Below are 24,056 nucleotides of genomic sequence, written 5' to 3'. Positions count from 1 at the left end.
TCTAATGCAGTTATTGCAATTTTGTTGTTTTATCACAATCGATTGGTTTATTTACATTTCAAAAACCAGACGCCATTCATTTACGAATGTGATTGCACTTTAGTTTACATATTTAAATGTTCAGATATTAAGATTTGAATGAGGCAAAACAACATGCTTTTTCCTCTCAAATATATAGTTATATTCATTTGTTTCGGATGTACTGTAAATATTTTCTGTATAAAAATTTATTTTGTGTTCAAAAAGTCTTTTTCTCAAACTTGAGTCTTTAAAAAGAGGGGGTCGGTCGTCTTATAATCAGGGCCATCTTATATTCGGGCCAATACGGTATTCTCATATTATTGACCACTAACATCCGCAACCAAATGCTAGCAGGCTAATGTGGCTAACTGACGCTAGTTGCAATTCGCGGTCAGGATCGGTTATATTAGTGATGGACCAATCGTTGATCTCCAAAAGTTATTAAATTGGTTTGCTCGATCAGTGCGCCTTTAAATATTACGTCACAAAATGTCAGTCTTTTCCAATAGCCTTTTGAGGAAAATGGCATTAATTGCATTACAAGGATGAAAAACATTGGTGAAAACATGAAAAACATTTGGTGCAAACACCTTTAACTCAAGGTTTATATTGAGTTGCGATGTTCCATAGTAGCTACTTGAGCATGAATACGTATGGCTAGTATGTTCATAATGTTGTTGTTTTTGACCCCTTAGAAACAAGCCAATGACCTGGTGAGCACCTTGATGAAATGTACTCCCCATTACATCCGCTGTATCAAACCAAACGAGACAAAGAAACCCCGAGACTGGGAAGAAGGCCGGTAAGCCATCGAGTCATTCCAATTTGTACTTTTTTTATCTAAAGGCCATCTTACTACATGGGACGTTCCCCTTCTTTATCGTGTTCATTCAGTTTCCCTCTCACGAAGCTGAGAAGTCCTTCTTGTATTGTTTGCAGTCTTTGTATTTCCTGTTGTGAGTCCGACCTGTTAATTAGCAGCAGAACCACTGTTTTGACAGGAAGTCTGAGTGTACAAAGTAGATTGTTGGACGTACATTAGGGAAAAAGTGCCTCATAATTATAAATTGACAAAGTGATTGGTCATGCAGGAAGTTTCTCAGTGACATCATGACTTTGTATTGATATTTGGAAGTATTAACAGAAGGGTTGTTGATGTGTTTTTGTGGCTAGTGTGAAGCACCAGGTGGAATATCTAGGCCTGAAGGAGAATATTAGGGTGAGGCGTGCTGGTTACGCCTACCGCCGCGTCTTCAGGAAGTTTCTCAACAGGTAACACAACTCCAACAGCAAGAATTTATCTCATTAACAGCGGGGATTTCCATATTCAACTAAGATGAAGTGGCAGTTAGTTGGAGCGGGGAAAAAAGTTACTATGGTGTGGGTTTTGCAGGTATGCCATCCTGACCAAAGAGTCGTGGCCCTCGTGGCAAGGCGATGAGAAACAAGGCGTCCTTCACCTCATGCGCTCGGTCAACATGGACCAGGATCAGTTCCAGCTGGGCCGTACCAAAGTCTTCGTCAAAGCCCCCGAGTCGGTACGTTTGGCTTATTCAGGCTTCGTTTATAACTCCACTAAGATGCGGTCTACATTTCCACCTCAGTTCATTGAAACCCCAGAAATAACATTTTTTTGAGATAACGGACAGCATCTGCCAGGGTAATAATGCCAGCCAGGAACTTCATTTAAAGCCCACATATTATACTTATGAAAAAGTATTCTAGGTGGGTGTTAATGTTTTATTTAAAGCAAGGGTGTCAAAGTCATCTTTGTTGCAGGTCACATCGTTGCTATGGTTTCTTCCAGAGGTCCATTATTTCAGCCAACCCGTATGAATATTTAACCCATTGTCCGTCATTGATGGCATTCAGTGCAGGCAATGGCTCTGAATCTAGAGGAGCCATGATTAATCGACAAATCGACAACTAAATTGGTTATCAAATGAATCGCCAAGTACAGTGGTACCGCTCCTTACGAAATAATTGGTTCTGGAAGTAGATTCGTAACTTCAAAACATTTTCCATGTATATGCCTAATCGGTTCCAAGCCCCCCAAAATTCAGACATAAACCTTTTATAATGCATAAAAATGCGTCAAAACATGAAGGAAATACATGTTATAATTACATTATTTCACAATAAACATAAAATCAGAGTTGTGCATAATGTACAAAACCAAGAATAAAGAATCAAAGTTAATACACTCATGTAAAAGCCGTCAGAACACAAGGGGCAAATGCAGAGGACGCTGTGATGCGTGATACACACATACATATACAGTACTTTTAGCCAATTGGATGGCAGGAATGCTAGGCAATAGCCAATGGCAGAGCAGCTATAAGTATGTTACGCTCAGTAATCTCTTGGAGCTGCAAGTGCCAGCCATACTGTATTTTTGCCTTTTGTATCCTGAAATTTATTTCGTAAAAAGAGGCAATATTTTCCCGTTGAGGCGTCTTAACCTGAAAAATCTGTATGTAGAGACATTTGTAAGTAGAAGTAAAACTGTATTTTGATAGACGAATCGTTTTGAGACATTTTTGACCTAAAAATCGTCCAAAACCTTTTCTGAGCCTCCCTAATAAGAAATGTTTTATTTTTCTTTTTTATTTTTTTTTTTTTTAATTATCATTTTTAATACTTAAAAAAAAGAAACAAAAGGAAGGAAAAGCGTAAACATCCCCTTTTTTATTTATTTGAAATCAGTAATTTAAATTTTGATAAAAGGAACAAATAATAAATAATCTCTTCTGGAATAATCTGGCCTCCTCGATGTTTCCATTAAGTCAATGCATATGATTAATTTAGCGGCCCACACAAAATGACGTGGTGTGCCATTTTACACCAGTGATTTAAAGCAACACTAGGGAACTTTTAAAATCAAATGGTTCTTATTTTCAACATCATCATATGATTTTTTAGCCACAACTGGATTCATTCCCTCATCATGGACCTACAGTGATCCCTCACTACTTCGTGCTTAAAACTTCGCACCCTCATTCTATCGCAGATTTTTTTTTCAATTAAGAAATAAAGAAATAAATACAGATGAGCTGTCTCGATTCGATCACGTAGTCTCACTCTTGCCTGCTCCTTTTCTTGGTCAGGCAGTGCACTGGAGTTGCTTATTAAAGTTAATGATGATTGACAGACGTTAAGGTTTGATCTTGCCAGAGATGCCTGGAAGGCGAAACTTTAAAGTGCCACATGCGTCAATCATAGTTTAACTTGTTACAGTTGTTGTGGCAACTCGTTGTAAGTGAACAGCTTGAGCGGATTTGAATGGACTCACTCAGTGAAGCATTTAATAAAGACAAGCATTTTTCTACTTTATTCTTGTTTAAAAATAAGTCAGTCGGACAGTAACATGTTGAAAACTGATGGTAATTATTACATTTGAAGTGCTTAAAAACCATTTTTTAAAATTTATTTTAATTTTTTAAAATAAACATGTCTTATATGTATGTCTTTCCAATGCAAAATCTGAATAAACACATTGAACACACATACACACAAAAAATAAATTGGGGGTGGGGTGGGGCGCTTACGCTACGTCACATTTTTTGACTTAACGTTGCGGGTTCTGGTCCCCATTAACCGCGAAAAATGAGGGATCACTGTAGTTAGACAATTGAACATACTACTGTAGTAGAACAAAAGTAGATCGTTCGTCGCAAGTCAAGTACGTGAACCTTCAGCTGGATATCAGGGGTATTCAATAAATTCTCAAAACACATCACGGTTGGTTGCTCGTCATAGGGGAGGAGAAGCCACCCGAGCCCTCGCCTGCGTCACCGTTGACTCGACAAAGTACGCAGTGTGGTTGCAGAGTTGACACAACATCCAATAGGCTCGTCTTTTTTCCACCCTGGCCATTTTTATGAAAGCGCCGCTTGTGTCAAGTCTGCGCTCGCACTTGTCGACATTTGTATACATCACACCCATGCGCCACGCGTATATAGGAATGAATGCACAGACAAGTTAGTCTTAATTCATCCTCACAGCTGATGCTGAATGTTACTCATTCACCAATGCTTAAAGTCCACGTCACAGAGGTGCCCTTATGAAAGTCAAATATCACGCAGAATGAAAGCGGATGAAAAGCTTTTCAAAACAAACCTTTCTCTGCGATAAGAAAGGCTGGCTATTTTTTAAATGTCGCGCGAAACAAGTGAAGATTGTTTAATGCTGAGCCAGATGGCCGCAGAGACAAAAGTGGTGACAGACGATCTGGCCAGAGCTGACGGTTCTATACCAATGTTCAGAAAATCTCAAACGGTAGTAAAATCGAACACAGCCTGATGATTAACTTCACAGCTTCCACTAGTTGTGTTGTTTGTTGTTATTGTTATTAGTTTTTGGACATTGTGGTGTGTAGAGATGCAGCACCAGGTTCATGCTGGAGGGCAGGATGTTTAGTCTGGCAGTCGTGGAAGCCACAGAGTGTGATTGCATGTTCTTAATGTCTCGCAGGAAATTACATGTAGACAAAACCCCAAAACGACTACCTTGCTTCAACTGGGAAAATTATGCTTAAGAATAATCTTTTAAATCTTTAGTCATGGTTTGAAGTTTTCACAGGGACTCAAACTTTGCTGCTTCCTTTTATGTTTTTGTTGCAGCCAGTGCTTCTATAGTTATTGCAATAAATTCCGAAAAGAATGTTGGCATGCATGATGTCATTTTCAGGTTCAAAACTGACGTTTTTTGCACGGACATGTTTATTTTGTAATTCTCAGTGTACTATAGGAACATGTCAAAATAGTGTTTAAAGATGATGAATGAGGAACTCTAGTGAAGTACAAAACTGTGGAGTCAAGAGCCAACTTTTCTTTTGCCACAGTGACACCTGCTGGATTGATAGTGAACTCCCACCTTAAAGAGCATATGACACGAGAAAAAAAGTCTAAAATGTCATTATTATGTGAATTAGAATCATATTTTGAGACGATTCGACTATATACAACAATTTAGCAAAGCACAGATGACGAGAAATTTGTCTTTTAATCTGCCGGTTAGCCACGCCTACCATTATAGGGCTTTAGCGTCCCCAACAGGTGGATGACGTCAGCGGTAGACTTGGCTCATCGATTTTACTATTCAGCCCATTGAGGGGAAATTATTCAGAACGAGGAAAACGCGACGAAGAAAGCCGCAAAATGTCACTGTTTCAGTCTCTCTACTCCAATATTTTTACAGGATATTCTTTTTACCCAAGTATTTTTCCCCAATAGCTATATAAATGGCTTGAGAAGGACCAGTCAGCCCGTTGAGGGGGAACTATTCACAACGAGGAAAACGCGACGAAGAGAGCGGCAAAATGTCATTGTTTCTGTCTCTTTACTTGAATATTTTTACAGGATACTCTTTTTATCCAAGTATTTTCCCCAATTGCTAAATAAATGGCATGGTAATGACAAATAACAGTCTTGTGCTGAATGGAATATGAAATAATAAAAATGCATTTATTCAGGACGACATGGCAAAATTACTCCATAATGGTCAAAACTGTCGACTTCACCTTTACTGTCGCACCTCCCGAACGATATTTTATGACACCTAAATCGGACATATGTCATTTCCCTTCCCCGGCTTCGGAGAATGTAAACAAACCAGAAGGCGTGACAGCTAGCTGACATGCTAACCCGAACCGAGTGATGTTTCAAAGTCTTCAAAGCGGAAAATCACACATAGCTATCCTGGATTATTTGACATGACGACCCGGTTGTCGAATGTCTTAGCGGATCGGCAAACCACCCGGCGGAGTTCAATTTACAGTTCATTCCCCGGAGGAGGGTGGCTGGAGCTAACGCAGCTAACGTGCTGCTGCTAATGCATTAGGAGAGCTTTTTACATGCCTATCAATGATCAAACGTAAGTAGTCCTTCATTTAAAGGAAGTTTGTAGTGTTTACTTTGTAATCGCTGTATTCGTATTTGACATAATACAAAACAAGATGTTTACTCACTTCATCGTAAGTCCAATGGTCCCACAGTAAATATCCACGGTGAATGGGAACCTTTTGAAACTCCAAAAAGCCGCATACGCCTCTCCCTCATACAGAATGATTTTTCCGCAGCTGTTTGGCTGGCGTGATGCGAAAAATAAACTTATTAATCCGCAAAATCCGCTGAATCCTTCGTCCTCATACACAACAGTACACTGTAGCGTGAAGAGGACGTCTTCTACCGTACACGTCACAGCGCCCTCCTCCTCAGTGCAAGACCGAAGCCGGAAGTCACTCATTTTCCTGGCGCGGGATTCAAAAAACTAAATAAATATAGCGATCGCTTCCACACACATCCAAGCGGTCCATATCATTCAGGAGCATAAAATACCGCGTGTATTATGAAATAAACATGCTTTTTCGTGTCACAGGCACTTTAAACACCTTTTGTGAATTGAATAACTGAGTTTGTTTGACTTCTTGAATTTAACCCGATTTTTGGTCATTTAGAAAAACCTTGTAAAAGACCTGGCGTCCACATATGTGAACATCACTTTTTGGATCATTTAGGCCACAATACTAACATTTGTTTTACAAGTTGTGGCCTACAAATTGTTATGGCCACATATGTGGACACCAGGTCTAAATTATAATTGTAAAATATATATGGCGGAAAACACACAGGTGACTTGAAGTTCCGCTCTGAGACCCCTAATTTGGCCAACTTTCAAAATTGTCCGATATGCATTTGTGTTACATCATTGGAAAGCTTAAAATTTCAATTTTCTGGGGGAAGAAAAAATTTGAACAGGAGGGCATTTTAAAAAAAAATTTTAAACAGCAAAACCCTATCTGGAGGTCAGAGCACGTGAGAGCAGAATTACAGACACCATGACTTTAACGAGATATTATCGCGTACTTACCTTGTTTCGATCCCAAAACTCCATGTAGCACAGGGTTCACTAAATCCGGACCTCGGTGGCACTTTTCCTGTCGTGTTTTCCATGTCTCCCTCCTCCAACACACCTGAATCAAAATTATCAGGCTTCTTGAGAGGTTGCTGATGACATAATCATTTGATTCAGGTGTGTTTGGGGAGAGAAACGTGGAAAACATGACAGGAAAAGTGGCACCGAGGTCCGGATTTAGTGAACTCTGATGTAGCATGTATCACTGAGTGTCAAGACACAGCTGTGAATGTCCACAGCTTGATTTTTTGGGGATTTTATTGGTTAAACATGGTCATATAACAAGGGTCGCGATGCAGAAATCGCAGACATCAAAGAGTGGTTGAGATTTTTAAACGTTTTAATCAATATTTCTTTGTTTGGATTGATCATTTATCACCCAACATATCCGAGAAAATGCGACAGTAACAAAAAAATACAATTACGCGATACTTATGAGGTAGATATACATCTACTATTTACATCTACATTTACTTTTTATTTCATTGTGACGTAATTTGTTTAAAAGTTTAAAATATGCGAGTGAATAATTTTAAGTCATTCTTTTTTTTTTTTGAATGAAATATTAGACATCAATTAATTATTGTAAGCTAAAAATGACAGACATTTTGAATAATAAATGTAATTACTGCCCTTCTCTTTATGGCTGGGTTGAAACAAAAGCGGTTGCGCAACGTCTGTAAACGGGGGTTTCCAGGGTAAGACGGATAAATTAAAAATAGTTCTGCTATGGCAGCATATAGACATATTGTTCAAACACAACAGTTATTTTGGCTTAAAATACAGCAGTTTCTTTTAAATAGCTGTGCAAGAGGAGAAACTTCTCTTTCAATCTTGTCTGTTTTCCGCCATATTTTTTTTAAAGTAATAATCATTATTTTAAAACATTTTTCTGAATGAATAAAACAATATGCTACTAATATGTTTACGTAAACAAAATCAAAATAATTATTAATAATTATAAAAACATCAGCAATGTTCGTCCAATTAATTTATACTGCGAGTACCGGCTGTGAATGTTCAATGCCATTGACAGGCCAAGACGTCCAGTCTATTTTGACTGGGAGGGGAGAGTGAAGCTCTCCCAGTCGAAATGGATTGGACGTCGAGTGCCATCAATGATAGCCAATGAGTGTCTTATAAAGGCTTAAAACTTAGATTATTCCGTGATGTTTCTGCAGCTCTTTCTTCTCGAGGAAACCAGGGAGCGCAAGTTTGACGGTTACGCTAGAACTATCCAAAAAGCCTGGAGGAAATTCGTGGCTCGCAAGAAGTACGTCCAGATGCGCGAGGAAGGTGAGCGAGGTCCACGTTTTCTTCCTGAAGTGCGTTTTGAGCGCCATTTTACTAAGTTTTCGTGTTTCTTGCGTGCTAGCGTCCGACCTGCTGCTAAATCACAAGGAGAGGAGGCGACACAGCCTGAATAGAAACTTTGTGGGCGACTACCTGGGCATGGATGACCGACCCGAGCTTCGCCAGTTTCTGGCCAAGAGGGAGAAGATCGACTTTGCTGATAAAGTCACGAAATATGATCGTCGCTTCAAGGTGGGTTTCAACATCGCAATTAGTCCTCATTTCTCAGCGGCCCTTACGCTGCCTACTAAAACGTCTCCAAACAGAAGTTGATGCCACAACCAGCAGGTGCTGCAGATTTTTTCAGTTTGCTAGCATGCTATCCATAGGCTTTCTAATCTGTTGTTGCCGTGTGGCCCTGCTGTCATTCTTTCAACATGTACTAGCTAGGGTACACTAGAAAGCTATCTTGAGCATCAATTCTGGTTGTAATGTCACAACCAGAATCGCTGAAAAGTGTTGACGTTCCTTGAGGCATTGTTTGGGATGGAATAACTATGTAATGGTAAAAGACAACAAGATTGGAGTGCGAAATTCGTTTTCTACATGTACAATTACATTAGTGCGGTCATTTTCATTGTTTGACATGATCACCATTTCTTAGGACCTTTATGTTGGCATGACTAATTGGAAGTTTTATTTACAATGTATCATTACACCCAAAAACAAAGAATAAATTGCTTGGTTGACTGTTAATAAGAACTTCTGATGTCACCCATCACGTTAGCTGGCCTCCATTTGCTCCACACTTCTGACTGGTCAGTCCGCAGGCATGACAGCTACTATGTTTTGCTCTTGGAATTCGTAAAGCCCATTTTTGGTGTGCACATTCTAAATCAGTCTGGGACAGGAAACCAAGCGCACCCAAAAAAAATCCAACGCCAGAAATAAAAGCATAAATTCATGTGGTGAGCAAAGCTAAGCTATTGGCTTCAATAGCAATTACCAACGAAAAAATGGCTCAAAACTAAGCTTAACTTACCGGAAATAAAGAACCTTTGGACTTCAAGCCGTATTTGCAAAGGCTAAGGTTTTAATTTAACTAATTTAATAATACAACTGATCCTTTACTCCTAACCATTGGCATCACGAAAAAGTTGCCGAAGCTATTCCGGAAATGCATGGGTACTTTAATGATTGTGGTAAAAAAATAATAATAATAAATCACCCCCTCGTACAGTTGTCGTGAAGCCTCAGTGTATGTATGATATGATATGATATAATATGATATATGGTCCAATTTCAGAGGAGTCAGACCCAGTGGTCAATGTCTGGCAACTTCTGCGACTTCATTTTGAAAGATTGAAGGCAAGGCCCTGTTTTCAATTTTCAACCTGTCTTAGGAAGAAAAAAAAAGACAGCGACACATTCAGGGGAAGGACAGGAATGGGAGGATGAGGCCCCGATTCCTTAGATGGAAAAAAAAAATGAAAACAATACAGTGTCAGTGATCACTCGCTATTTCACGCCCTCGGATTTTTTTTTCTTCAATTAATGAATAAATACAGATGAGCTGTCCGGAGCCGATCACGTAGGCCATGTCTACACGTAGCAGGTATTTGGCAAAAAGAAGACCTTTTTCTACAGTTTAGCCTATCATCCACATGCACATTTAAACCAGGGTTCTTAGAAACTCCTTCAAAACTGAAGAAGTGCGAATTCTGCGTTTGTGGCGCCATTATGTGGACACTGATAAGATTTAACTGTGGAGACGTCATTGGCTGCGACAAACTTTTGTCCCTACGTCACACATGAAACCAATGTTTATATTTGTAGGGAATTAGATGCTTTTCTGCTTCCATTTTATTTTATTTTTTTTTACAAACTGTGCAATAGTACGACTTACATCTCGTACTGACTCAGGGTTGGCAACCCAAACTGTTGAAAGAGCCATATTTGACCCCCCCCCCCCCAAAAAAAAAACAAAACAAAACAAAACTGATACAGTATGTCTGGAGCAGCAAAAAATTCAAAGCCTTGTACAAGCCTTATAATTATCAATACTAGCTATATTAGCCTACTATAAAAATGACTAAATTGGCTAGAAATACATAATTAGCCTTCATGATTAAATGTTTATTTTCCCTGCAGTGGATCCTATAGAGCACCACGTGACTACTCTGTTGTACGATGCCACCACAAGTTTAACTTCATTACAATATTAATGAATTGAAAGAATGTTTGTGTCATGTTTGTCCTCCTAGAAATCCTATTAAAACAAAAAATATATTTCCCTCCCCCATCTTTTTCCATTAAAAAAAAAAAAAAAAAGGCAGCGCTAAAGAGCCGCATGCGGCCCGAGAGCCGCGGGTTTCAGACCGCCGTCGTAGTCCTCCTTTTTCCTTTTTATTTGACCCTCGTAAGTACTACATTACCACAACAATTACAGTCCTTCTGTCAACTGACCCATTTACAGGACTGGGGGAATTCCAATAGCCGTGTAAAGAGTTTTACTTGATTCGGTGAGAAGGTGAATAGTTTTTCCCCCGTTGATCGTGAACTAAATTTCCACACAAGCGCACATCGAGGTACCATTAACTTAGCAAGGAGAGGTATGAGAGTCATTTTTCGAGTGTCCCAGAGCTCGCGAAACTGGGGGGGGGGGGGGGGGGGGCATTTATCAAAGTTTCGTCAGCCGTAATTGTCTGAAGTTGGCATGCCGGTGTTGTGCCGAAAAATAGCCACTCCACGCGAAATGTCCCCCCTGACGGGAGCACCCACACGTCATTCGTACAAACAGCCTTTTCTTACCAATCGATGGACACGGAAACGACGTTCTTGTACCGTGAATATGTATCATTTTACTCTGCTTGAACTAATAAATATTTTACTGTGACCAACGCTCTGAAAATAGAGCAAGGCTTTATTTTGGGCCCCGCCTCTCCGCGCAAGTTCAATCAAAGTTTGCTTTACGTCCAAGACGGCCGTCCACCGCTCACTTTCGCCGAAAAGTCCGATCCAAACTATTGTAATGCCCCGGATATGGGGAAGGAGAGAAGTCTGTATTTGCTTGCCCACTTGATTGTGGTAACAATAATACAGAAAAACAATAACAAAATAACAGCGTGCTGCTAAGACATGCGACCGCTATCTCTCGCTATCTCGCTCGTTCTCCCATTCTTCCTACTCGTTCCCCTTGCGTCTCCTAAATAAATAAATAAATAAAATACTACTCTAAAATGCTACTCTACTACCCGCGCACGCTCTCGCGGGTAGTAGAGTGGAGTGGGCTACAGCTGTGTAATCGGCTGACTGACGCATCTGATTATTATCTTCTTTTTTTTATTCGGCGGGGGGGCAAACGAGACTGTGGCTGGACCAAACGAGACTGTGGCGGGCCGCCACAGTCTCGTTCATTTGTGGGAAACACTGAACACACACACACTCAAAAAAAAAAAATCACTTATTGCGGTGGGTTCTGGTGCCCATTGACTGCGAAAAAGGAGGGATCAATGTAGTTATGAGTTGTTTCCTGCTGACAGTCCATCAAGAGGGACTTGATCCTGACTCCGAGGTCGGTGTACCTGATAGGAAGGGAAAAGGTGAAACAGGGACCCGAGAAGGGACAGGTGACTGAGATTCTCAAGCGCAACATCCTCGTGGAGAGGATCTTGGGAGTGTCTCTGAGGTACTAAGCCGTTCCAATGAGTAGCCTTTTGAGCAGTTATTACATATCATCCATACTAACCTCCCAAGTCGATGTAATATCGATTGTTCATTTTTTTGTGTATTTTCCCCAGCACCCTGCAAGACGATTTCATGATCCTACACGAACAGGAGTACGACAGCCTGCTGGAGTGCGTCTTCAAGACAGAGTTCATCAGCTTACTGGCCCGCAGGTTCGAGGAGAAAACCCAGAGGCCTCTGCCGCTCAAGTTCAGTAACACGTAAGTCGACTAACGCGCACAGGCAAACGCAACACATCACAAGATTTCAGCCACGACCTGAATGTGGAGAAAAAGAAACATAGTCAAAATCACATGAAGCTTTTTTTCTTTGTCAGACTGACGTTGAAGCTGAAAAAGGAGAATTGGGGGGGCATTTTGAGCGGAGGAGCCGGTACCCGACAGGTGACCTTCGTTCAGGGTCAAGGCGACGTGGCTGTGCTCAAGCCTTCCAGCAAAAATCTGCAAGTCAGCATCGGGCCAGGACTTCCTAGGAACACACGTGAGTGGAGTTGCATAGGAGCATTGATGATTAATGAGCGACAAATCAACTTTTGTTATCTTCATTTCTCAGGTCCTACCAGACCTAGCAACACACAAAGACGCTCCAGGACTCACCAAAACACGCCTGCACGGCACGCTCCGGGACCTCCAGGTGCTGCATGAAATGTTGCCATCTTAAACCACAACGACGTGATCATTTATTGATATTTTTTTCACCTTGTAGTCGCTCACCAGAACGGCGGGCTGAAGAACACCAATCACACGGCCAACGTGAGGAACTCGCTCTATCGGGAGCACCAGGGTGACGCGGTGCGCCCTCACCTCCCCAGTAATAACCTTAATCAGCCCCGGGAAAGGGGCAGCGTAAGACCGCAACAGGGACCCAACCTGGACTTTCTCAAGGTTCCTGATCAAGGAGCTGCTGGGTGAGGACTGTCATGTACAACAGTTCAGGATTTTAACTCATTGACTGCCAAACAGCGGTAGACATCCAATCCATTCAGTCGGTGGTAGGGAAAACAGGGGTTGGTTGTCACTCAGGTTGGATTTCTAACTTGCTATAACTCAATCGTCAGAGGGCGGTGTTGCGACATATCAATAATGTAATCAGAATTACGTCAATGAAAATATTTTAAATTGTCTTTAATAGGTACTGAAAACCGTAATCAATTTGTTACCGGTTCTGAAGCAATCGGTGATAACCAGATTGAATAAAAGTCAACATTTCAGTTATTGAGCTTTTACACTGCCCAATTGTTTTGTAAACGAGTGTGGCGTCAGTGTTGCTATTCACGAGCTACGGAGCGCGTGGCATGAAAAATAGCGTAAATAGAACTTTTTAAAAATCCAGGTAAAAATAATTAATGGCAGTAAAACACACCAGTGTACAGCCAGCAAGCCCACCAACACTGCAGACCCTATGTCTGTCATCACTGTGTTTCAGAGACAGAATACAGTATCTATCTGACAAGATGTTGATGTTTGGACTCAATTGAATTTTGTGTTGTTTACCTCTAAATAGGTTCTTGTTTTTCCACAAAATGTTGAAGCAATATTGTAAACCTGCTCTAATTTAATGGGAACATCATAATGTATTCTTAGTTTTTTTTGTTTTTTTTTAATATTTATTAGAATATTTCACATAGACTTCACTACCAGTTGATGGGACGCGGGGCTCGGGGCCGATCCTTAGGGGGCCTATTTTAAAACAATTATAATTCAAATATTTTCCAAACCAAAGCCACTAGCGACCTAAAACCAAAACGGGCACCTCCCTTAGGCATATATGAGTCTCAATGAGCAGCGGCATCAAAAAAATTCAAAAAGTCGTTCCATAATAAAATCCTGATTATTTTTTTATAGAAGTATAACAAAACTTAAAATGGCTATAAAATTCTCAGATTTTACGCTAGATGCACAAAAATCACCAAATGCGGAGATAATCACCTTTATTTTCAAGATCAATAGCAATATTTAACATATCATATAAGTCTGAAATAGCAATTTATATATCATGTGTAGAGATACAAAATCCAACATGGCGGCCGTCACAAAGCAAATTAAGTTGAAAATTCTTAAATATGCTTAAATTGGGGAATTTCTATAGATATGAACTGAAAGCAGTCTAAATTATTGGTTAAAAGCAAAAAATGGGCAGTTATCGTTCATTTTACGTAAATATTTCAAGCCAAAATTACGGTATTGTGTAATCCAGCATGGCGGACGTCACAAAAAAAGAGCTTTTTAAGTAGAAAATTCTTCTAAATAAATGCTTAGACCGCGTAATTTTTATAGATATGAACTCAAAACAGTTTAGATTCTTGGTTAAAAGCACAAATTGGGCAGTTATCGTTCATTTTACGTAAATATTTCAACCAAAAGTTGCGGTACTGTGTAATCCAACATGGCGGCCGTTATGAAACAAAAGAGCTTTTTAAGTTAAAAATTCTTGTAAATAATGCTTAAATCGCTTAATTTCTATGGATATGAACGTAAAACAGTCTAGATTCTTGGTTAAAAGCAAAAAACGGGCAGTTATATGAAAATTATTCTAAATAAATGCTTAGATCGTGAAATTTCTATAGATATGAACTTGAAACAGTCTAGATTCTTAGTTAAAAGCAAGAAACTTGCCGTTATCATCCATTTTATGTAAATATTTCAAGCCAAATGTAGACTAATTTTATGCTTTTTTTTTTTCACGTTTCAAAGTGTATGCATGGTGCTATTTAATATAATAATTACCTTGAATCCTCGACCAAATCACTTTTGAGACACTCCTGCCTGTTTGTATGCAGTGAAACCTGTCCTGTTTCCACATAAATCCAGCGTTAGAACACAGCATGTGTTTGAGTTTATCACAGTGAAAGCCAACTCAATGTTCTCCCTGGATCGGCCCCCTATGCGAAGGAGTGGAACATTGTGTGTGGGAGCTGTCATGTCAACTGATGGTGAAGTCTATGTATTTCATTCAATCCAAAAAAAAAAAAAAAAAATTAAATTTCATTAAAAGACGGTCACTTAAACAAGTGACAGACAACCAACTCCTTAGTGTATGACAACTACAATGGGAATAGGTGTCAAAAAGCGTCAGGATGTCTTTGAGTGAAAATAAATGACTGTAAAAAGATATTAAATCAAAGAGTAAAAAAAGTTTTCCTCCATTGGATGCATATAATCGCTAATGGCAGCCAATAAGTTAATAATGTTTGTTAGTTAGAATATTCCATGTACACAAAAAAAAGAAAACACACGACAACATCCTGGATGATGCCTTTCCACTCTTTTAACGCACACGTGTCTCGAATTGGACGTAATTTGGATAATGTACTCTTTTTATAGTCGTGGAGTCAACGGAGAAGCTTCAAATGGAAGAATGTGAGTGTTTGCTGTGTTTTGGGTGGTGGTTCAGGCCCGTCCGTCCTTCCGCAAAAGCCTCCCTCGATGGCCTTGACGTGACTAAAACAAACATCCCGCAAAAGCAAAGTGTTGATGTTTGTGTGGATGTGTGTGTATGTCACATTACACAAAAATGCTGATTTCAGGCTGTTTGGCCAGTTTCCTTAATATGGCGCAGCAAGTTGTACTAAAAGACATGAAACAGAAATAACCTTGACACAATTTTAGTGGGTGGCTTGTTTTGTCAGTATTCATGCTTTTAACTCAACAAGAGTACTTGTTAATTAGAGCACAAGCATTAGCGACTTTGGTGAGTATGCTCGCCGATTCATGTGATTTTACCGCCGCACAACTGCCAGCAATTTTTAGATATGAGCCCAGTTTTTTTAGTCCACATAAGAGGTTTCTGGATTATTATACAAATTACTCTTGTTCTGTGACGATTATTTAAGAAGTGAAAAAAGTACAACCTCAGCTTATTTTTTCCTGGTAAAAGAAAAGAGTTTATTCCAGTGGTGTTACCAGGATGCCAGGTGTGGGTAGGCATTAGTCTTACCTGGAGGGGCAAATTAAAAAAAAAAAAAAAAAAGCTACAATGCTCAAGTAGGTCGAAATCCAGCTTAGGGCTACTGCACCTTTAAACATGTTTTGTTTTCTCCTTGAGATAACTGTTGTTGTGATTTGGTCTAAACTAGGGCTGTCCCAAACGACGAATTTCCTCCCGATTAGTCAGCCGGTTATTTTTACGATAACTCGACTAATCTAATATATATATATATATATATATATATATATATTTTTTTTTTTTACTACTTTAATAATGAAATTTTTGTTGAAGCTTAAGAATTCACAAAAAAACATTTTGTAACACCTAAATTATTTATTAACACATAAATAAATAACATATCAATAATAAATCACAAACAATGAGGTCAAATGCTGCTGGCATTAACTAGTGCAAAAAAATGTAAACGGAAACACTGTGACTTCACCTCTTTAACAGGAGCCGAAACAATTCTTACTCTTTTTGTGGTATGTCATTACTTTGGTCTTTCCAAAGGAAAGAACAAGGTAATGCTGTTCTGCAACTTCATTCGCCTTATTATTATTATTATTATTTATTTTTGTCTATATTGTTCTAAATGTTCAAATGAATTGCAGTGTTCTGGACAACCATTTTCAGAATACTTTGTGTGAGTTCAGTTGCTTTTCCTGGTGTGCATTCCGCATTTTTGGGGGAGGGGAAAAACTGTTCAACTTTGTTTTAACCTGAAAATAGATAAAGTAGAGGGCACACTGAAATATTACCACAATTATCTTGAATTTTGAATGAAAGGCACACATACTCACAGTAACAAAAATTAAATATATAGTATTAATTTTATAGTATACTACTATATGTATATACACAATAATACTTTAAAATATAAAGTAACTAACATTAGTGCAGTAATGGATTACAGTAAGTAGGCCAGTGCTGTTTCCATATATATTTTTATTATATTATGTATATACAGGATATATGTATATATTTTGCCCAAGTGGGAGCTTCCATGATCCTAATAAATTTAATAATAATTTCAAAAAATATATAAATAAATAAATAAATAAATATATATATATATATATATATATATATATACACACACACACTGTATATACTGTATATTATTTTATTAAATAAAAATGCACGTTGATACGACTCACATTAAGGCAACTTCCATTAAAAAAATCGTTAGAAAGTTGTATGGACTTACAATCCGCTAGCTTGTTGTTTCTTGTTTTCTTCGAAAATGACACTTGGGTGACAGCGCTTCAAGTGTTCGTTCATAGCCGACGTCCTACCGTGGTATGCAAGCTCAGCTTAGCAAAGAGTACACACAGTGGAACTCTCCATATTTTCCTTGAAATAATTCCAGGTTCTGGCTATTCTGGTCCGCTTTTTTGGCTTTATGCCGCTTTCACGTGTTACCAATTCTGGCCTTTTTGGTAATTGGCGGTGTTTTCAACTCCTCGCCGTAGTGTGGAGTGAACCGGCAATTCACTTGGCTCGTTGTCGTCGGTTCGTCCGATTTCCTCCTCAGGAAGGCGACGGCGTGCATAAAAACACCGAGAGGCGTCGGATGGCTCTTTATGGATACCTTTATTGACCCAAACAAAAACGTGGGGGATGCAGTCACTCAACTCCGCGCTACCCGCGCACTTTCCCAACTCACCGATCTCGCTCCCCCTCTCTCGCTCGCCCACTTTCTTCCTCTTTGCTAAATCTGACAAAGCCGGTCACATTGAAATGACAGCGACCCCCTTGGGGGTGCCAACAACTGCTTGCATCGCGAGCGCCCGCCATTCTAAACTTTATCCGCATGTAATTTTTTTTTTAACCCATCGACGGTATGTTTTGCCCATCGACGCATTTACGTCATCGATGACGTTGACAACGTCGACTAGTCGGGACAGCTCTAGTCTAAACAATTAAAAGTTAAAATTTTCAAATTTTTTTTATTTTTATTTTTATTTTATTTTTTACACAAAATTGTAACAAAATCCACTCACCTCAATATTCGAAGGCAAAAATGTTGGACACGTCACAGCAAGAAGGCAAACTTGAATATCAGCATTTCCACAGTAGTTGAATACTTTATGAAAAATGCCTGTCTGTTGTCATTCCATCCTCACTAGAGCTCACCGAGCATCAACCACCAGGCCTCCGCCGGGGGGTGGACGACCCAAGCCGGCGCCCAAGCCTAAACCTCAGGTTCCCCAGTGCAAAGCCCTGTACGCCTACGACGCCCAGGACACCGACGAACTCAGCTTCAACGCTGACGACATCATCGACATAATCAAAGAGGGTAAGTGCGCAATAATGGTGAACTAACTGGAATTTCGGCCTGTCATGATGTTTTTTTTTTGACGACATAGCCTGACTAGAATAGGGGTTAGCAAACTATTCCACAAAAGGGCAGCAGTGGGTGCGGGTTTTCGTTTCAACCCATCAAGAGGACACCTTTTTACCAATCTGGTGTCTAAAAGGGAACCACGTAAAAAAAGACTTGTAGTTCTTAAAAGATAAATGCTGGTATGAGTTAGAATAATTTGATATTCAACTTTTAATGTTTCTTTTTTATAAAATTTGAAAAATTAGTTCAACTAGTAGGTCGCCATTGTTGTTGACGACGCAGTGCACTTTGAGCTGCGACGTCACTGGAAACACGCTGCCGTGCTTTCACTCGTTAGCTCTATGTCGTCGGTTCTGCCCTTCCAATTTGAACACGAGCAGAAAAGTGATGAGCAGGACAGCACTGTCGATATTTCACAAAACGAGCAGCAAAAGCAATTAAATGAAAGTTTCCAGCGAGATTCCAACCCCCGTTTCCCGTGCGACAGACGAGCTCGTAGACCACAGCACCGCGTGACGTTAGAGTCATGATTTTCCTTATCAAGCAATTGGAACCCACATGCGCTGTCTGTCTGTGCGGTAAAACCTGAAAGGGAAACATAACTGAAAAGAAAGTGTGGTTGACTAGACCATGGAATTAGAAAATGCGGCTCACTGCAGACACCAATAACCATAGACTTCATAATATATTGACATGACACGGTAGACAGGGCCAATCCGTAGGGGGCCTATTTTTTTAAAAAACTTAAAATTCAAATAGTTAAGCAGTTTGTAATTTCTACATGTCACTCCAAAAGTCACAGCCAAGGGAGGTAACAGAAGCATTTAATAAAACCAAGCATTTTTCTACTACAGTACTTTATTCTTGTTTAAAAATAATTCGGTGACATGTTTAAAACTTTTTATTTATTGCATTTGAAGTGCTTAAAAAGCATTTATTATATATATATATATATATATATATATATATATATACACACACACATATTAGGGCTGTCCAAATTATCGTGTTAACGGGCGTTAATTAATTTTTTTAATTAATCACGTTAAAATATTTGACGCATTTAACACACATGCCCTGCTCAAACAGATTAAAATGACAGCAAAGTGTCATTTCCACTTGTTACTTGTTTTTTGGTGTTTTGCCGCCCTCTGCTGGCGCTTGGGTGCGACTGATTTTATGGGTTTCAGCACCATAATTATTATTGACATCAACAATGGCGAGCTACTAGTTTATTTTTTGATTCAAAATTTTACAGACTTTATTAAAACGAAAACATTAAGAGGGGTTTTAATATAAAATTTCTATAACTTGTACTAACATTTATCTTTTAAGAACAAGTCTTTCTATCCATGGATTGCTTTAACAGAATGTTAATAATGTTAATGCCATCTTGTTGATTTATTGTTATAATAAACAAATACAGTACTTATGTACAGTATGTTGAATGTATATATCCGTCTTGTCTTATCTTTCCATTCCAACAATAATTTACAGAAAAATATGGCATATTTTAGAGATGGTTTGAATTGCGATTAATTACTTTGTTAGCTGTGATTAACTCGATTAAAAAAATTAATCGTTTGACAGCCCTAATATATATATTATATATTTTTTTAAATTCTACGTGGGGGGAAAAATCTCTTATGTATGCTTTTAAAAACTCCTAGCCTGGTTGATTACTCAAAACCGCAATCATGGGGATCCATGGGGTCCAGAGGCCATCATTGACACCCTCAAGCAAGAGGCTAAGACACAGAAAGAAATTTCTGAGCGAATAGGCTGTTCCCAGAGTGCTGTATCAGAGCACCTCAGTGGGAAGTCTGTGGGAAGGAAAATGTGTGGCAAGAACCGCTGCACAACCAGAAGAGGTGACCGCACCCTTAGAAAGATTGTAGAGAAGGACCGATTCCAGACCTTGGGGGACCTGCAGAAACAGTGGACTGAGTCTGGAGTAGAAACATCCAGAGCCACCGTGCACAGGCGTGTGCTGGAAATGGGCTACAGGTGCCGCATTCCCCAGGTCAAGCCACTTTTGAACCTGAAACTGCGGCAGCAGCGCCTGACCTGGGCTACAGAGAAGCAGCACTGGACTGTTGCTCAGTGGTCCAAAGTACTTTTTTCAGATGAAAGCAAATTTTGCATGTCATTCCGAAATCAAGGTGCTAGAGTTTGGAGGAAGACTGGGGAGAAGGAAATGCCAAAATGCCTGAAGTCCAGTGTCAAGTACCCACAGTCAGTGATGGTCTGGGGTGCCACGTCAGCTGCTGGTGTTTTATCAAGGGCAGGGTCAATGCAGCTAGCTATCAGGAGATTTTGGAGCACTTCATGCTTCTATCTGCTGAATAGCTTTATGGAGATGAAAATTTCATTTTTCAGCACGACCTGGTACCTGCTTACAGTGCCAAAACCACTGGTAAATGGTTTACTGACGATGGTATTACTGTGCTCAATTGGCCTGCCAACTCTCCTGACCTGAACCCCATCGAGAATCTGTGGGATATTGTGAAGAGGAAGTTGAGAAACACCAGACCCAACACTGTGGATGAGCTTAAGGCCGCTATCGAAGCATCCTGAGCCTCCATAACACCCCAGCAGTGCCACAGGCTGATTGCATCCATGTCACGCCGCACTGAAGCAGTCATTTCTGCAAAAGGATTCCCGACCAAGAATTGAGTGCATAGCTGATATAATTAATTGAAGGTCGACTTTTTTTGTATTAAAAAACACTTTTTTTGTATTGGTCGGATGAAATATGCTAATTTTTTGAGATGGGGATTTTTGGTTTTTCTCGACTTTTTTGCCCAAATCACCAATATTAAAACAATAAAAGGCTTGAACTACTTTAGTTGTGTTTAATGAATCTAAAATATATGAAAGTCTAATGTTTATCAGTACATTACAGAAAATGAACTTTATCACAATATGCTAACTTTTTTAGAAGGACCTGTATCTCTTTCAAAGAAATTTGCGATACTTCTGGTTTTTCACTTATCGCAGCGGGTTCTGGTCCCCATTAACTGCGAGGATCACTTTATTACATTATGGGAAAATAAAGTCAGCTGTTCTATATATTGCATGATAGTAAATACTAGAGATGTCGCGATCGATCGGGTCCGATCGTGTCATTTTCAAAGTATCGGAATCGGCAAAAAAATATCGGACATGCCTTTTTTTAATATATATATATTTTTTAATTAAATCGTTTTCGAATTGTATTTAACGTTACAGACATAATATGTTACACTTATCCAGAGTCTTTAGTTTAGGCTTAAGGTAGGGTTATCAAATTTATCCCTATAACGGCGGTAATTAATTTTTTAATAAATGTATCACGTTAAAATATTTAACGCAATTAATGAACGCGGTGCACGACCCACTCACACATTGTCGCGCTCAATCTGTAATGGCGCCGTTTTACCTATATAGAGAGTTAAAAGGCAGCGTAAAATGAGTAGAGTGAATTTTGGCAGCCTTTGGAGCCTTGTTTAAAATGGCTAAAGCCTTACAATCCCTCTCCCTACGATTAGAAATATCGTGGGAAGCAATGTGGGGAAGCAAGGTAGTAATTGATATTTTTCTTAAGACCCTATTTTATTCCCCAACGCAGAGAAGATATATCAATTGGTAGCACTAAGCACAGTCATGGTTGCACTTCCCATCATGCATTTGGGCATGGCTACAGTATCATTTACTGAAAGCTCAACAAATACACTAGATGGCAATATTTAGTCACAATATAAAAAGTCACATTTATCCTTTAAGAATTACAAGTCTTTCTATCCGTGGATCCCTCTCACAGAAAGAATGTTAATAATGTAAATGCCATCTTGAGGATTTATTGTCATAATAAACAAATACAGTACTTATGTACTGTATGTTGAACGTATATATTCGTCCGAGTTTTATTCATTTTTTTCTTAATGCATTGCCAAAATGTATATGATCGGAAAAAATTATCGGGATTGATTGGAATTGAATCGGGAGCAAAAAAAAGCAATCGGATTGGGAAATATCGGGGTCGGCAGATACTCAAACGATCGGGATCGGATCGGGAGCAAAAAAACATGATCGGAACAACCCTAGTAAATATCATGATCGGCTGTTTTATATATCTGGCGATAAGTCTATTACTAGTCTATTAAAAACTATGGGCAGTCATTTTATGTATCTGATAATGAATGAATAAAATAAAAACTATGGTTAGTCATTTCATGTATCGAATAAAGTAAATATTTTTTTATATGGCATGATAAGTCGCGAAAGAAAAACTCGTTTTTATTTTATTTATCGGACGATAAAATGATCAAATAAAACAATCATCAGCCGATTTATATATTGGACGATAAGTCGATAACAGTTATCGTTTGTCATTTTGAGTGTCAGACGAAAAGTCGATAAAAACTCATTGGCCGAGTTATATATCAGACGATAAGTAGATAAAGAAAAAACTAACGTCGGCTATTTTAAATGTTGGATGATAGGTCGATAAAGTAATTACGCTGACAGGCCTGACTTAAATGACATTTGCATTGACTATCTTCTGTTGGTCATGTGGTGTCGTTTCAGACGCTTCTGGTTGGTGGTCAGGACGTCTGCGAGGGAAGCAGGGACTTTTCCCCAACAACTACGTGGCCAAGATCTAGACAGACGACCATCGGACGAAATGAAGCGTGAAAAAGCACTGTGGGATTTCTGGGTGAATCCTCCACTACTGCCTTGCATCGTCCATGAATGTAAAACTCTCTTTGCGGCTCCACTTCCCAACACACGAGGACTACCTTGGTCCTTTTGGGAAGTGTGGAACAAAAACTATTTATTGTATTTATACACACTTTCTGTCCTGATCTTTTTTGTTTTTGCTTTAAGTATGCGTAATCTGGGAACAGGCTGTGATCGAGGATATATTTTTTTTTATTTCTCTTTTTATCATTTGATGATTCCTAAAAGATGCCGTCATATTTATTACGTCAACGCGAAGCTCGCAGGGAATGGATGTTCACTCGTGATTTTAGAGCGTTTTTTAGACACCAAAGAGTCTGTGTGTACTGTAACCTGAAGCATGCCAACGTTGGCGTGGTAGCACTTTATCAGTACAGGTACTACTACCTTGGACACTTTGTCGAGAAATGAAGGGTTTTAGTTCCGTATCCTTAATTCGTTGGCTGCCACTGACGGCGATAGACATCCAATTCATCCGCTGCCAGCCTCTTGCTGTTCATACGGGTTGGACATCGATCGCCGTCAACGGTAGTCTGTGTTAAGCAGGATATCAACAAATTGGGTATTTGTGTGACTGGTCACAGGGTTGCTTTTTCTCCTCCACATGACGAGGGTGCTAACTTTTTACTGTTCCATGCTCACACAAGTGATTTTTCTGCATTTTGTCAATATTTTTGTGCACTGCAATTTGCATTTTTCTTTCACGTTCCTCTCACTTGGTTCTGTTTGAGCCAATCATCGCTTTGGTCTCTGTTGCTTCTCAACTTGTCATCATCACTTTGGTTCTTGGGTGCTTCAAAAGCATCCTTGTGCAATACCAGACAGGAAATTCCTTTTTTCAAAATTTTTTTTTTTTTAATAAAGCATGTATTGTTGAAAGATTTTGCAATTTGTTTTACCTTCACTTACAAATTTTGAAAAGCATTCTACGTTCCCCAAATTCCTAGTTTTATATGAAATTGTCCAATTGACTTTTCAACCGATAACCATACGTGGAGATTAAGGGGGTAGGGGGGATTGACCGAGGTGGCCGAAAATGTCATTGCATGTAATTGACTTTCCTATATATGAATTTAAAATT

General features: G+C 39.3%; 1 protein-coding gene across 2 annotated transcripts in view; it reads left to right on the top strand.

Moving 5' to 3' along the window:
* The window catches only part of myo1ea (myosin IEa), an 80,124-nt gene extending 56,293 nt beyond the window's left edge, over positions 1-23,831 (top strand). The window contains exons 17-29 of one of the 2 annotated variants that reach the window (XM_057851377.1): positions 717-823; positions 1,195-1,293; positions 1,415-1,559; positions 8,118-8,232; positions 8,312-8,481; positions 11,772-11,917; positions 12,030-12,176; positions 12,293-12,456; positions 12,529-12,609; positions 12,682-12,883; positions 15,300-15,335; positions 18,036-18,205; positions 22,823-23,831. In XM_057851377.1, coding sequence (XP_057707360.1) covers positions 717-823; positions 1,195-1,293; positions 1,415-1,559; positions 8,118-8,232; positions 8,312-8,481; positions 11,772-11,917; positions 12,030-12,176; positions 12,293-12,456; positions 12,529-12,609; positions 12,682-12,883; positions 15,300-15,335; positions 18,036-18,205; positions 22,823-22,899 — 1,659 coding nt within the window. In that variant the 3' untranslated portion in view covers positions 22,900-23,831. The remainder of the gene's footprint in view (positions 1-716; positions 824-1,194; positions 1,294-1,414; positions 1,560-8,117; positions 8,233-8,311; positions 8,482-11,771; positions 11,918-12,029; positions 12,177-12,292; positions 12,457-12,528; positions 12,610-12,681; positions 12,884-15,299; positions 15,336-18,035; positions 18,206-22,822) is intronic. The other variant, XM_057851385.1, reaches the window with a different exon arrangement.
* Positions 23,832-24,056: the final 225 nt, after the last annotated feature.

The sequence above is a fragment of the Corythoichthys intestinalis genome, chromosome 1, assembly GCF_030265065.1.
Source record: "Corythoichthys intestinalis isolate RoL2023-P3 chromosome 1, ASM3026506v1, whole genome shotgun sequence".
NCBI lineage: Eukaryota > Metazoa > Chordata > Actinopteri > Syngnathiformes > Syngnathidae > Corythoichthys > Corythoichthys intestinalis.
Note: the sequence above shows the minus strand (reverse complement) of the source record. Positions and strands in the feature narration are given on the sequence as shown.